The sequence below is a fragment of the Falco rusticolus genome, chromosome 5 (genome assembly GCF_015220075.1).
Source record: "Falco rusticolus isolate bFalRus1 chromosome 5, bFalRus1.pri, whole genome shotgun sequence".
NCBI lineage: Eukaryota > Metazoa > Chordata > Aves > Falconiformes > Falconidae > Falco > Falco rusticolus.
In genome coordinates, this window is record NC_051191.1 from 88340944 (window position 1) to 88353842 (window position 12899).

The 12899-nt window shown below is 48.8% G+C and overlaps 1 protein-coding gene across 3 annotated transcripts in view; it reads left to right on the forward strand.

Annotated features, from left to right (window-relative positions):
* LOC119149287 (galactosylgalactosylxylosylprotein 3-beta-glucuronosyltransferase 1-like) overlaps positions 1-11788 on the forward strand; it is a 31276-nt gene extending 19488 nt beyond the window's left edge. Inside the window, exons 2-6 of one of the 3 annotated variants that reach the window (XM_037390389.1) lie at positions 1475-1623; positions 1960-2495; positions 3801-4097; positions 4601-4708; positions 8340-11788. In XM_037390389.1, coding sequence (XP_037246286.1) covers positions 1512-1623; positions 1960-2495; positions 3801-4097; positions 4601-4687 — 1032 coding nt within the window. In that variant the 5' untranslated portion in view covers positions 1475-1511 and the 3' untranslated portion in view covers positions 4688-4708; positions 8340-11788. Of the gene's footprint in view, positions 1-1474; positions 1624-1956; positions 2496-3800; positions 4098-4600; positions 4709-8339 lie in introns of all 3 variants that reach the window. The other 2 variants (XM_037390388.1, XM_037390387.1) reach the window with 2 other exon arrangements.
* The last annotated feature ends 1111 nt before the right edge of the window (positions 11789-12899 follow it).

The window sequence follows — 12899 nt, forward strand, 5'->3', positions numbered from 1 at the left end:
CCACAGGCTGCTGTTGTGCAGCAGCAGAAGTGGATCCCTCTTTCTGGAGCACTGCTTTTGTTGCTGGTGTGTAATAACAGCACTGGGAGATTTTATACCCTGAGAGGGACTAAAGCAGAAGCTAGAAGAAAATGTTCCTGACCGTATGGCCAGAGCCTACAGAAGGCAGCACATGCACTAGGCAAGCCCATCTGATGTTGGATTTCCAGAAGTCATCTCTGGGTTCTCATGCGTCTGCGATTTACTGCACACAAGGGTCTTTCAGACAGGTGAGCCAGGACTGGGATCTCATCCCGCTATGGCTTTACACAGGGCTGAGTTATGTCCCTGAACAAGTAAGTGGTCTGCAGTAGACATCCTGAAACTTCAGTCTGTACTTTCCAAATGGATCATTAATGTTGGATATTTTGTTGAAGGCACGGCTACCTTGAGAAGCCAAGGATCTGACCTCCAGGCAGACGGACCGCTTACTAATCATATTAACTAGTGGGAGCTGAAGGTGCTCAACAATTGCGAAAAATCAAGCACAGGATTAGGATCACTGTATCTTGGACCATCTGTAAATAAGCCACCCCCTGTAGCTGACTGTTCCTGATACTTCTGTCCTTTATTTCTCTTTATTTTCTTTTAGTTCCTCTCATCTTACAGAAAGAGTTTTGAAAATAAATATTGCGATCCCTCAGATCTCACGACTATGTACATCACAGAAATGCTAAGAAAGGCATTAAAGTATTCTGAAGTCTGTGATTTAAACTAATGCTGCTGTGGCCAAACACTGCAAGCCAGGAGTAGAAAGGGACATAGAATAATTAAATTTTCAGCAGGCATCACCAGCACTGTGGAATGACCGAGGCAGGGATTTTGTGGAAAACTCAGTAGGTGATAGTGTACATCCCTGATTGCCTCAATGTATATGCATAAGGAGAATGAATTAAAACTGCAGGAGTGAATGAGATGCTTGCTGTCTTGAAGATACCTGACATTTTCTGGTTTGTCCACTTGCATATGCAGGAACACAAATCTTGCACACAGTTTTAAAAAATTCGACAAAGGAAGCAAATGAAGCGGTCATCACAAAGCTCGGGATTGAATACCAACTCCAGAGAGGGGGCAAGTAACAGTCCTCTCTGGCTTCAGAATCAGCAACATGATCAACCCTAAGTCAAGGACAGTGGGTTCATCACGGGGCAGCAGGAGGTTCTTTATAGCAACATAAATAGATAAAAACTTCTGTTCAATAGCACAGGAATTGGCCAGGGCAGCTGGATAATGGTTCAGGCCTGCCACATTAATGGGGCTCCTTGTAAACTTATACTTAGACAAACGCTTCGCTGGATCGGGGCCCAACATTTATCGTGCCTTCCCTCCAAGCAAGTCAAACACAATCCATTAATTTGGCCTCTAGACTTACTGCCCTAATGTTTGCGGTGACTGATATTTCAGGGCCCTTACACTTTTTTTTCTGCTCTGAAAGTTAGAGAGATGCCTGGGCATTGGAAGCTCTCTGCAGCATGCTGAGGAGACGTAACCTTCTTACCACGCTCCTGATTGCCTTGCCATGGGCTCTTCTCCTAACCTTGTGGCACCAGTACCCAACCACCCACTACCTCAGCCTGCTGAGAAGTAAGTGCAAGAGTTCTGCTGTCAGTGTGCTGGTGGTTGTGATGATTGCTGGTGCGAACCCTCTATAGGAGATGCTCTCTTGAGGGATGGGTTAAACAAAGACAAACTTGCCTGCAGGCCCCCTCAGGGTTTGCCTATAGCAGGCACACAAACTGTTTTTAAGAGTGCGTTAAACATGCACCTTAGGCTGGCTTTGGGGAGAGGATGCTGATGTGCTGAGCCCTGGCTCCAAGCAGATGTGTCCCCAGCACTCCCTGGAGAGGAGGCAGCCCAGCAGCGATTAGTTCTCTAACATCTTTCTTCTTCTTCCTTCCTTCCTTCCTTCTGCCCCAGAAGAAACAGATGAGAACGTGACCTCTAAAGCTCTCCTCAATGGTACATCTGCACTGAGAGAAGAAGGCCTCCCGTCATGCATTCGGCAGCAGCAAAGCATAGGGGCAACGCCTAAAGTCATCCAGAATTATGTGTACTCCAGGCCTCCACCATGGTCAGACACCCTGCCAACCATCTTCGTTATCACCCCTACCTACACCCGGCCAGTGCAAAAAGCTGAGCTGACCCGTCTGGCCAACACCTTCCTACACGTACAGAACCTCCACTGGGTGGTGGTGGAGGACTCGCCCCGGAGGACCAACCTGGTATCCAACCTGCTGGAGAAGGCAGGGCTCAACTTCACCCACCTCAATGTGGAAACACCCAAGAGTCTGAAGCTGGGGCTGTCCTGGATCCCATCCCACACCCCAAGGGGGACACTACAGAGGAACCTGGGGCTGCACTGGCTGAGGGACAGCTTCAGCAACACAGCGCCTCCAGAAGGGGTAGTGTATTTTGCTGATGATGATAACACCTACAGCCTGGAGCTCTTTGAAGAGGTAAGAACTGTAAAATTACTTGGGACAGAAAAGCAGCACACAGCTACAAAGCCTCTTAAGGCCAGGCGCACTTGCAAAGACCTTTAAGAAAGGGCTACCATCGGACTCAGCATCAGCCGGGAGGCAAGGGCTCTGGCACGCTGCCTGGAGCCTTCCTCACCTGCTCTGCACTCAGCGGGAGCTGGGTCTAGGGCAGATGCAAACCTATAGCTATGCAAACCCAGCAGCCGTGCTGCAAAGGGCTGAAAGAGCAAAGAGCACATCTGCCATGGTATAGGCTGCAGATGCGGCTCACACAGCACTGCACTAGCCAGAGCCCCTTTTGCCAGGGACCAGAGGATATATACTCCAGAATTTATACCTCTCCTCAGGGAGCACTGACCTGATTTAAATAAGCATCAAAGACAAACTCCTGGCAAAGCACAAATCTGCACTGTTGAAGGGGTGCGATGGGTAGGAGATGTTAGAAATGTTGACTGACTTTTTAATCCACCTTTTCTCCCTGGCTGCCCTTCTGTACTGTGAGTTCCAGCCACCACAACAGGGCTGTGCCCCTGGGATCACAGAGCCTTGCCCAGACTTCTGCTGGAAACCTGGATTTTTTGAGATGCCAAGTCTATTGTAAACTTGCAAAAATCCAGTAAAGTCCCTCGTTGCCAATTTAAGCCAAACTGTACTATGCCACTTGCAATACAGAGTTATGCATCAGAACACATTTCCAGTTTTCAGAATTTTTGAAATCTCTGTTACGCTCATCTTTTCTTACTTCTTTCCTGATCCTTTCTGATCATTTCAGTAAAACCCCACTCTTTTAGGTAGTAGCCATGGATGGAAGAACAAGGGTGGAGGGAATTCACAATAAATGAGGACAAAGAAGCATCAGTCAGGGAGGGAGATTACTTGCATGAGGGTGAAGCTGGTGTGAGTGGAGTTGATAATACAGAGCTAGAGGCTTGGTAGAAGTTGTGTTTGGCATTTACCAAAATGATAGCATTTTAAAAAGATGATAGAAGTTCAGATGAGAGCAGAAAACCAAAGGTTTTCCTTCTTCTGAGGGACTGAACGCGAGCACAGAAAAGCAGTGAGTTTGGTGGTCAGAGAAGTCCGTGCTGTAACAGCCTCGTGTCTCTGCAAGCTGTAGCTTCAGGCAGTAGCACAGGCGAACAGGAGCTTGTGCTGCCTGGAGCTGTGTGATTGTGTGGGAGCTCCGCGGGGGAGGACAGGTGCAGAAGATGGTACACGAATGGGTCGGGACAGACAATGCGGGGTTGAATTCTCACAGCACTGTTTCTTTCTGGCACACAGATGCGCTACACGAGGCGGGTGTCCGTCTGGCCGGTGGCTTTTGTTGGGGGGCTGCGGTACGAATCCCCAAAAGTGAGCCCAGCAGGGAAGGTGGTGGGCTGGAAAACCGTCTTTGATCCTAACCGACCCTTTGCTATTGACATGGCTGGATTTGCTATCAGCATCAAGCTGATCCTGGAGAAGCCTCAGGCCAGTTTCAAGCTGGAGGGTGTTAAAGGAGGCTACCAGGAAACTAGTTTGCTGAAGGATCTAGTGACTATGGATGGGCTGGAGCCCAAAGCAGCCAACTGCACGAAGGTGAGTAGGACAAGGGACTTTGAAAGATACGTTCTCCTCGCCGTGTCCTGGCTGCTTTTACAGCCTCCTGCCATGCTCCTCCACCCTCCACTATGCCTGCCCTCTGCTGGCACGTGTCAGTGCCGAATGGTGCTGGGACAGATGGGCAGAGCCTGCCAAATTCTTCACAGATGTGAAGCTCAGGGAGTGCTGAGGAACAGTCTGTGCTATGCACTCTGTGTTAATAAACAGCCTCAGGCATAAAATTCGTGTCCAGGCTACTTTCTTTGAAGAGGAGGGTTGGCAGAAGGTTGAGTCTGGGTTTTTGCTCCAGAACAACCCCTCCTCCTTGACACTGTTTCATGAGCATGTAAAGTCTCTCCCAGGCTCAATCCGGTTGAATCATCGCATGCTTCAAACAGCTGTGAGCCCCAGGTTGCTGAGGATCCCACCCGAGGGATGTGTGCTGCTCTCAGCATTTCCATGGCATCCAGAGCCCCTGAACTCTCCATGATTCCTTCTAGGTGTTGGTCTGGCACACAAGAACTGAGAGGCCCACTCTGGTTAACGAAGGCAAGCGTGGATTTACAGACCCCAGAGTAGAGGTGTAAGCAGAGAGCCAGCTCCAGGGTGTGAGTACTCTTGTCCTTATTGGTTTTGGCAAGGCAAATGATCTGTAGCGGTTTCCTTATTTATGCTATTATTTCCTTAAAGGCTCCGTATATAATTGTCCCAGTAACTCCCTTACCATGCCACCCTTTGCATAAGAAGTAGATCCTCATCTTTACCCACTTGTGGTCTGCATTTCATACTCATTCAAGCCTCCCTGCAGTCCACATGGAAGCTTTGCCTGCATACAGACAGAGAGAAAAGTGGCAGAAGAATCCCATGGTTTCACTGACTAATAATGACAAGCCAAATTCCTTGCTCTCCTATTTCTGCCAGGTCCAAACTCCCTTTAGTGTGGGAGTTGTCCTACAGCGTGTGGCAAGACATCACACTCCTGCAGACGAGCTTTTCCCCCAGCAGCCCTACCACCTCTGTAGGTGGCATCCACCTTCAGTTTTCATCCTGCATTAACAGCCGTGGTGGGAGCGCAGCAGGGAAAGGCTGATGGGACACTTACACCACCTCAAAACAGGAACCAGCAAAGCACAACCTATACAGACTTTCAGAGTTTGAGGGGCTTGCTACCAACATTACCACAGCCAGGAATACATCTGTTGTTGAGGAGAAATAATGAAGGCACTCGGAGTGCCTCTGTAGTCCACAGAGCCAGGTTTAGTGGCAGGATGGGGAACTATGGCAACCACCATAGCTGAGGGCAAGAACATATTAGAGGTGATCAGTGATATGTTCTTAGAACATAGTGATGATATGTTCTTAGAGACTGATGAAGAACAGGCTTCAGAGGAGCTGTGACCTCCTCTGCCAGCTGCCATGCCATCTGATCCCAATATTTGCTCTTGGCAGATTCCTAGCCCAAATGTCCCAAAAGAATAAAGGTATCCAGTTTAGGAGTGCCCAGCTCTTCCCGGAATCTGTGGCAGACTACAGGATGCTGAATGATTTACTCCTACTTTGGAAGATATTCCAGGGCTGCTTTCAGTCCTGACCCCAATGTACATCTCATCTCAGCTCTACCAGTGGAAATAAAACCGATAGCTTTTGTATAGGCAGTCATGAGTATTTTAACTTCTGCACTGACCTGCTGTGTGCATTACTAGTAGCTGCATACAGCATTTCCACGTCATCTCATCATCTCTGAATGACAGCTGTACAAAGAGTGCAAAGCAATCCCAGCGCCTGCACACCCAGCAGCAGACAGGCGGGACAGGAGTCAGCTGCCGAAACCAGGCACGTGGTGCTGCCGCAGGGACCCTGGGGTGGCCTACCTGGCCCTCCTGTGGGGCACAGACTCTTTACTGCCTCTGCCAGCTTTTCATTAATACATCAGATATCCTAGCAACCCATAGATGATGCTAGACACCTAGGCTTAGGCAGCAGCCCTTCTTTTAACCTGTGCTTCTGTGAAATCCACTAGCAGTACCAGGCTCATTTCACATACCCATCCATGCTGGGTTTGCAGTAGCTAAAGCTATGACTGCCTAAACTCAGCTCATAATGACTTAGAATCCAGTTAACTGATCTGGAGGTACCACTTAATTTGTAAAGGATGAGCAGGCTTATAAAACCTCAGACAGATTAGACCTGCCTTGCCTACTTGTCAGAGGAGGGGTTGACTGCACCCCTACAGACGCAGAGCGTGGATGGGACGTTTTCATAAATGTGCCGTGTATGTATCGGTGCTTTCATCCTCACCCTCTCTCCCTGGCCAACAACTCTGCCATCCTCTATGAGCAATGCCACACACCCACTATGGATTTTCATGGGAATGGTTCCTCATATGTCATTTGTTGTGGGAAAGGGAAGCAATCAGTCTGAGAGATCAAGCCACTGCCACTCATGCACCAGCACCCTTACCTAGCGCCGGCCCCCCCCGGTGCATTCAGGCCAGAGTGCTGGCTGGGCCAGCTCTGTAGCTTTTGAAGGAGCTTTCACATGCATTAACAGCAAATTCGACCACAGTCCCTTCCACACCATGGTCTGCTATGTGGGGCAGCTGCTCTGACCTAAGTGGGCAGGTGACACCACTTCAGGAGACACCTGCAAGGTAAATTGCTTGACTGGGTCCTTACTATCAAGGCCACTGAGCTTCAGAACCCTGACAGACATGATCTAGATAAGCCATCCCTGAGGAATAAAAAAAAAAAAAAAAAAAAGAGGTAAAATTGCTCCCCTGAGGATATTTTGTTCTTAGACAGAATAGGGAGACTATTTCTGTCTTTCCCTCATGGCAGTTAGTCCTCGTGGAGGATCAGATGAGTCCCAGACCTCCCAGAGGCCTCCTTCCCCTTTCACACCTGCAGATATGAGCCAGGCAGACACTGTCTGGTGCTCTGTTAACCTCTGCTTTGACCGCTTGCATGGCTGCTTGGCACATGTGCCTAGTTGGTGGGTTGCCACAGACACAGTGTCAAGGGACCTGCTGATTATGTGAAGATCGGGCTCCAACAGGTGCTGAATAAATAGCAGATATTTTGTCCCAACTGGAGTCCACCCTTCTCCACATTCCCACCACCCAGCTGAGTCTGGGGGGAAAAAACTCTTTGCGCCAGATCAGGGCAGATCTGCACAGGGGGAGCAATAAAACACATCAGGGTTTTGTTTTTCACAAGAAAAAAAAAAATAATAACTCAACATTTAGAAAAAGGAAAGCATTTTTCTTTTCTGCACTAGAAATTCTGCTTTTTTTGCTGCCCTGAGAACCATCAGGCAGGATCTGAGATATGCTGGGATTGCGGATCAGGGCTGAGAGCCTCAGCTACTTCCCCAGCCTCTTTATGCAAAGTGGAGAAGCAGGAGGGACAAAAAGGGGGTCTCTGAGCCCATCTTCGGCTGGACAAAGGCTTTCACTGTGGAGATGTGGAAGCTGGTCGTAAGCCTGGCCTCTGAGAAACACTGGGGTCACGTAGAGTATGAAGGGGGATGTGGCGGATGAGGAAAATCCTTGGGATTGTCTGGATTGCAACAGGGGCCACAGAGCAACCGAAAGCTGTGACAGACACGTCCCTGCTGACTGTATTGAAACCCCCTCGAAACACAGGTTTGTCTTCTGAGAGTAGGAGACAGACATTAATTTCTCTTCATATTTTCCTTTTTCAAAGCCCTGAAAACTATCACTTTAAGACTGATGTTATAAAACCCTCCCATTCTTATTACTAACATCTATTTACAGGCAACTGAGAGAAGAGTTTGCTTAGGTTAGCATAGAATTCCTCCTTCCTTCTGATATTTGGAAAGGGGGAAAGAAGTTCATCTGCATTTCAGAGCTTCCAAACAGACTGAACAAGAATCCTCAGACCTCATCCTCCTGTTGTTTCTTTACAAAATTATCAGAAAGGTTAAAATAATGATTTTTATGGGGAGGGGAAAAATAATCCTTCAAAACCTTTTTCTAATTTATAAATAAAATCTCCCAGCTAGGACTTTGTAGTGCGGATAGAACAAGCAGCTCTTCAGCCACGTCCCAGCCCAAAGCTGTGCATAGTGTGGTTGAGGAACCTGTTTACTGATGCCTGCCTGGCATCTACCTGAGCCAGGGGACAGCCTTGTTGGAAAAACGTCTCCTGCCCTGTTGCACTGGATGTGGTATCAACACCTCTATCTCCTTCTTACCCCGTCTTGTGTTTCTTTTGACAGAGGCAGTGGGCAGTGATTGTTCCCAAAGTCTGTCAGCAACCAGAGCAGCTGTGCACCCTGCCTGTTCTGCCCAGCGCTCTGCTCCACTGCTGGAGGATGATAAACACCCCCAAACGTCACCACGCCGATCAGCTCCCACTGCCCCAATGGTGGTAACCAGCAGGGACAGAGCTGATGTGGTGCCCTGCAATCTTACAGCTCTTCACCTTTGACTTTGTGCGCTGGCTCCCGTTCCCCACCTGGGAGAGGAGTGCTTCCCTTCCCCTGCAGGCTCTGTGTTTTTAACCATTCGTTAAAATTTATTAGACGTGACCTCCATTCTCGGCTGTGTCAGCATACAGGCTGAAATCCAGGATGGGTGCGGGTGCCTCTGAAGGTCTCTCCTGGCATACTGTAAAACCTGAGCTTCAGTACAGCAGCTGCGAGCTGCGGTGGTTCAAGGACAGGAGTTGTCGCAAGAGCACAAACACAGACATGTCAGCCTGAGGCTGTTATGCTCTCAAAACAGCTTTCAAACAAAGCTAGCCTGAGAGAGACTTTCCCACTGAAGGATGCACTCAGATACCTACATGGATCAGCCTTCAGTGTTGGAGAGGGAGCTGTGCTGAAGCGCCTCATTTGGGGTTTGGGAGTTCGGAAGGGATCTGGTGCTTACGCCTTGGCTGACACCCTGAACTGCCCTCGCTTGAAGTGGTTTTGGAAAATGCTGCCCCAGATCCCCAGGCCCAAAGGCCTCTGGATAAAGTTTCTCTCCCACTCAGGGAGACCCGGCAGATACTGCACCTCAAAGGCCATCCCTCCATGTCTTGCTGCAGAGACCAGAAAGCAGGGGCAAAGATGGGTGGACTTGAAAGTGTTGTTCCTAGCCTGGAAGCCTGCTGCTGCACCATCAGGTGCTTCGGTAGCCGTAAATTGTGTATACAGACTTGCTTCCTAGAGCTCCAGAGAGGGAAACACCTCTCTGAGGTGAAGGTGGGTGAGAAGTGCTTGTAGGAGAGGAACCCTCAGCCTGCACTCATCTCCTGTGAGAACATCAAGAAATGCAGAGAGACATCATTGGGAAACAGCTCTTGGGCACATAGATGACAACTGAAATAGCAAATGTGACAAGCTCTTCCAAGTGAATTTTGAAAAGCATGTGTGGCGCTGTGAAGAGAGAGGAGACGGTGTCACGTGGAAGGGTTTCCCTTTCCCTTGATAAAACAGGAAGACAGCCAGGTGGAAGGCAGCCCACAAAGGAGGAGGTGGCAAATGAGGGCTGAAGGAAGCATGCACTGGATTAAAAGCACAAGTGTTGGTACCATGTGTGTGCGTGGGGAGTGATGTCGCTGTGACTTTTCCAGGAAGATTCCTCAAATGACCCAGAAACCCCTCTGAACATATCTTGAAAACCATCTTCACTCAGGCCATGAGAACCAAGGCTTTAGGCATTCAAAACACATTGAGGTTTTCACAGCTGGGGGAAAGTTATGAGCAATTGAATCATCTCCTGCCCAAGAAGTTCTGGGCTGGCAGGAAACTTATTTATTTGTTGATTTATTTATACTAGAGTTCTTCTCTGCCTATTCCTCGTTTAGTTTTGTTTTTTAGCTTAGATCACCTGATGCGTTCATGAAGAAAGAATGTTTCCCCCTCGCCCTGGAACAGTAGAGCTTAGCGTTCACTGATGAATGTCATATGTTCTGCGCTCCCTGGGGTTTCTTTACAATGGTGTCTTAAAGTGACAAAATAATCAGAAACACAGCAAGGAGGGGAGCACAGCGAAGGGAATTACAGTTCCTTTATGCAAGAGACGTGGGTGGCACTAAGTTTCTGACTCCTGAGCAATCATAGTGAGGTAAAACCTTGTGCAAAGGAGTGCCTGGCTCAGCAGATAGTCCCCATGGGATCTCAGGAAGCCTCCGTGATGGGGGCTTTTTGAAAGGTATCTGGGAGAGGGAGTTGGTCAATGTTCCCTCAAAAGGGAAACGAGCAGCCACATACCCTGCTATAGGAGGGACGCTGAAGTGCAGGAAGGGGCAAGAGGATGAGATGCCTCCTAACAGAGAGCGGGGCAGGAGAAATCAAAGAATAGGCAACAAATAGAGTAATGGAGACAGTGTTTAGTGAGGCTTAGGCCAGGGTCTTTCTGGATGAACACGCCCAGCACGACAAGGCCACCCTGCCAGCCATCTCAGCACGAAGAAATACCAAATGGGCCATGAAAGCATTGTCTTCTCTGTGCCCTAGAAAGGTCCTCACAGAGCAAGGGTCTGACGTGCTGACACTGGGTAGCATGAAGGAAGCCCAGCATCCACAAAACACTTTTCGTTCTCCATTTGTCAGAGCTTTGTGTCCTGTCCTCTACAGGAGGTAACAGGCCTTGCAGTCCAGTGGGCTTTGCCAACCCATCCTGCTCCAGGCAGGTGGGCTCAATGCTTCCACCCAGCGTGAAACCAAGATTAAGTCCTCTTTGAGGTTTCGGTGAACGAGCAAGAGCAAGGGAATAAAGGAGCTGATTTATGAACCTCCGTTTTCTCCTCTGAGATGGGCAGAGTTTCTGCCCGTATGAACAGGAGGGAATATGGTGATTAATTCCCTGGCTTTTGGTCTCACACGGGTCCTACATAGGGTTTTGGCACTGACAGTGGGTGTTTGTAGCAAGGTTCTACTCCAATTGCAAAGGATACCCACACACGTTTTTAGAGAGTTGTTCTCTCTGCATCCCTGTAAGAAAGCAAAATTATTATTCCCATTTTTCCCACTGGGGACCTGGATCCCAGTGGTATGTGTTACACTGTCAGTTCAGTGATGGTCAGAGTCTGCTCTCAAGGCCAGGCCTATCGCACCATCTCTGTTGTTGCCCCAGTGTGGCCCTGTGGAGGAGAGTTTCTGTGAATCAAGAAATTCTGTCAGTCACTGAATTGTGCAGGACCAAGACCTTGTATGGACAGCATGGATGTACAACAGCTGATATTCCAGGCTAGCAGACATTTGGACCTGTTCAGCACAAACACTCTTTTCCCTGTAGAGCAGCCTAAGGACAGCAAGGGCTGCTGCTGCTGGCTGAGGTGTATCAGCTAAGGGTGGGTGAGTAACAGACGCCACACGATGGCTGTTAGCAGAGCTGGGTGGGAGAACCCAGGCGTGGAGCAGCGGTCAGAGTTACAGGCTTCAGGGAAAGTGAATGCAATAAGGAAGGAAGCTGCAGATCAAGCCTGAAGTATTCAAAGAAGAGAAGGCATCCCAGCGCCTGATTTTTACTAGCATATTAGTACCTGATATTCATGTTCCCTGAGATTCATCCAATTCACCAACCAGTGAATATTACTAACATTTCCTGTTGCAGAAAATACTATTGACAAAGGAAAGAGAATGTCAAGAAAGTACTTTTTAATGGTTATTTATTTATATTGAATGGTACTAGCGCGTTATTAAATATGATGTGAATAGTACGATATTGCACCATTGTCTTGTCTTGCAGTGTAAGTGCTTACTCCTTTTCTAGGAAAACACAGCAGACTGTAATGGAGAATGTATCCGTTTTAGCTGTTCTTGTTTCAAGGGTACGCGCTTGAGTCTTCATCTGACCCAGATGCTACAAAAGAAATTCAAGCAAAAATATTTCAGTCCCTGAGACTGCTGCGATATACGGAGGTAAGGGAAAGAGACAGAAGGAGACAGGAGAATATAGCCTAAGCTCAGTAGGCTCATAGCATCTCTAGCTGCCGTTTTGGTGACATGGTGACCATCGCTGATAATGCTTTGCAAAGGTGCTGACCACTACTCAGAAGTGAGTGGTGGTCAAAACACAGAGCAGGCAGTCAGTTCTCCATCACAAGGAGAGGGGAAAGGTGCCACAAGCTCTCTTAGTGAAACAGCAAGCAAGCGGCGTTGCACGGTCACACCTAAAGAAGGCTGCTGCTGGCAGTGAGCAGGCTGCCTGACCTCTGCAGAGGTCTGCTCTGCAGGTGCTCCGTATCCAGTTGAGCTCTGTTGGGCCAGGCAGCTCCTGCTCACTGTCCTCCCCTCTGAGAAGAGCCAGGACAAGCTCTCCCAGCAGCAGTATGGTAAGTTACAGTTGGACTTGATGATCTTAAAGGTCTTTTCCAACCTAAATGATTCTAGCCTCTGTTCCAACCCCCCTGCCCTGGGCAGGGACACCTTCCACTAGAGCAGGTTGCACAAAGCCCCGTCCAACCTGGCCTGGAACAATTCCAGGGATCCACAGCTTCTCAGGGCAACCTGTGCCAGTGCCTCACCACCCTCACAGTAAAGAATGTCTTCCTAACACCTACTCTAAATCTACCCTCTTTCAGCTTCCCCCTTGTTCAAGCTGTTCCCCCTTGTCCTATCACTACATGCCTTTGTAAAAAGTCCCCTCCTGCTTTCTTGTCAGCCCTGTTAAGTACTGGCAGGCTGCTTAAGGTCTCCCTGGAGCCTTCCCTTCCTCAGGCTGGACAACCCCAACTCTCTCAGCCTGTTTTCACAGAGGAGGTGCTCCAACCCTCTGATCACCTTCGTTGTCTCCTCTGCATTCGCTCCAACAGGTCCGTGTTCTTCTTATGTTGGGGGCCCCAG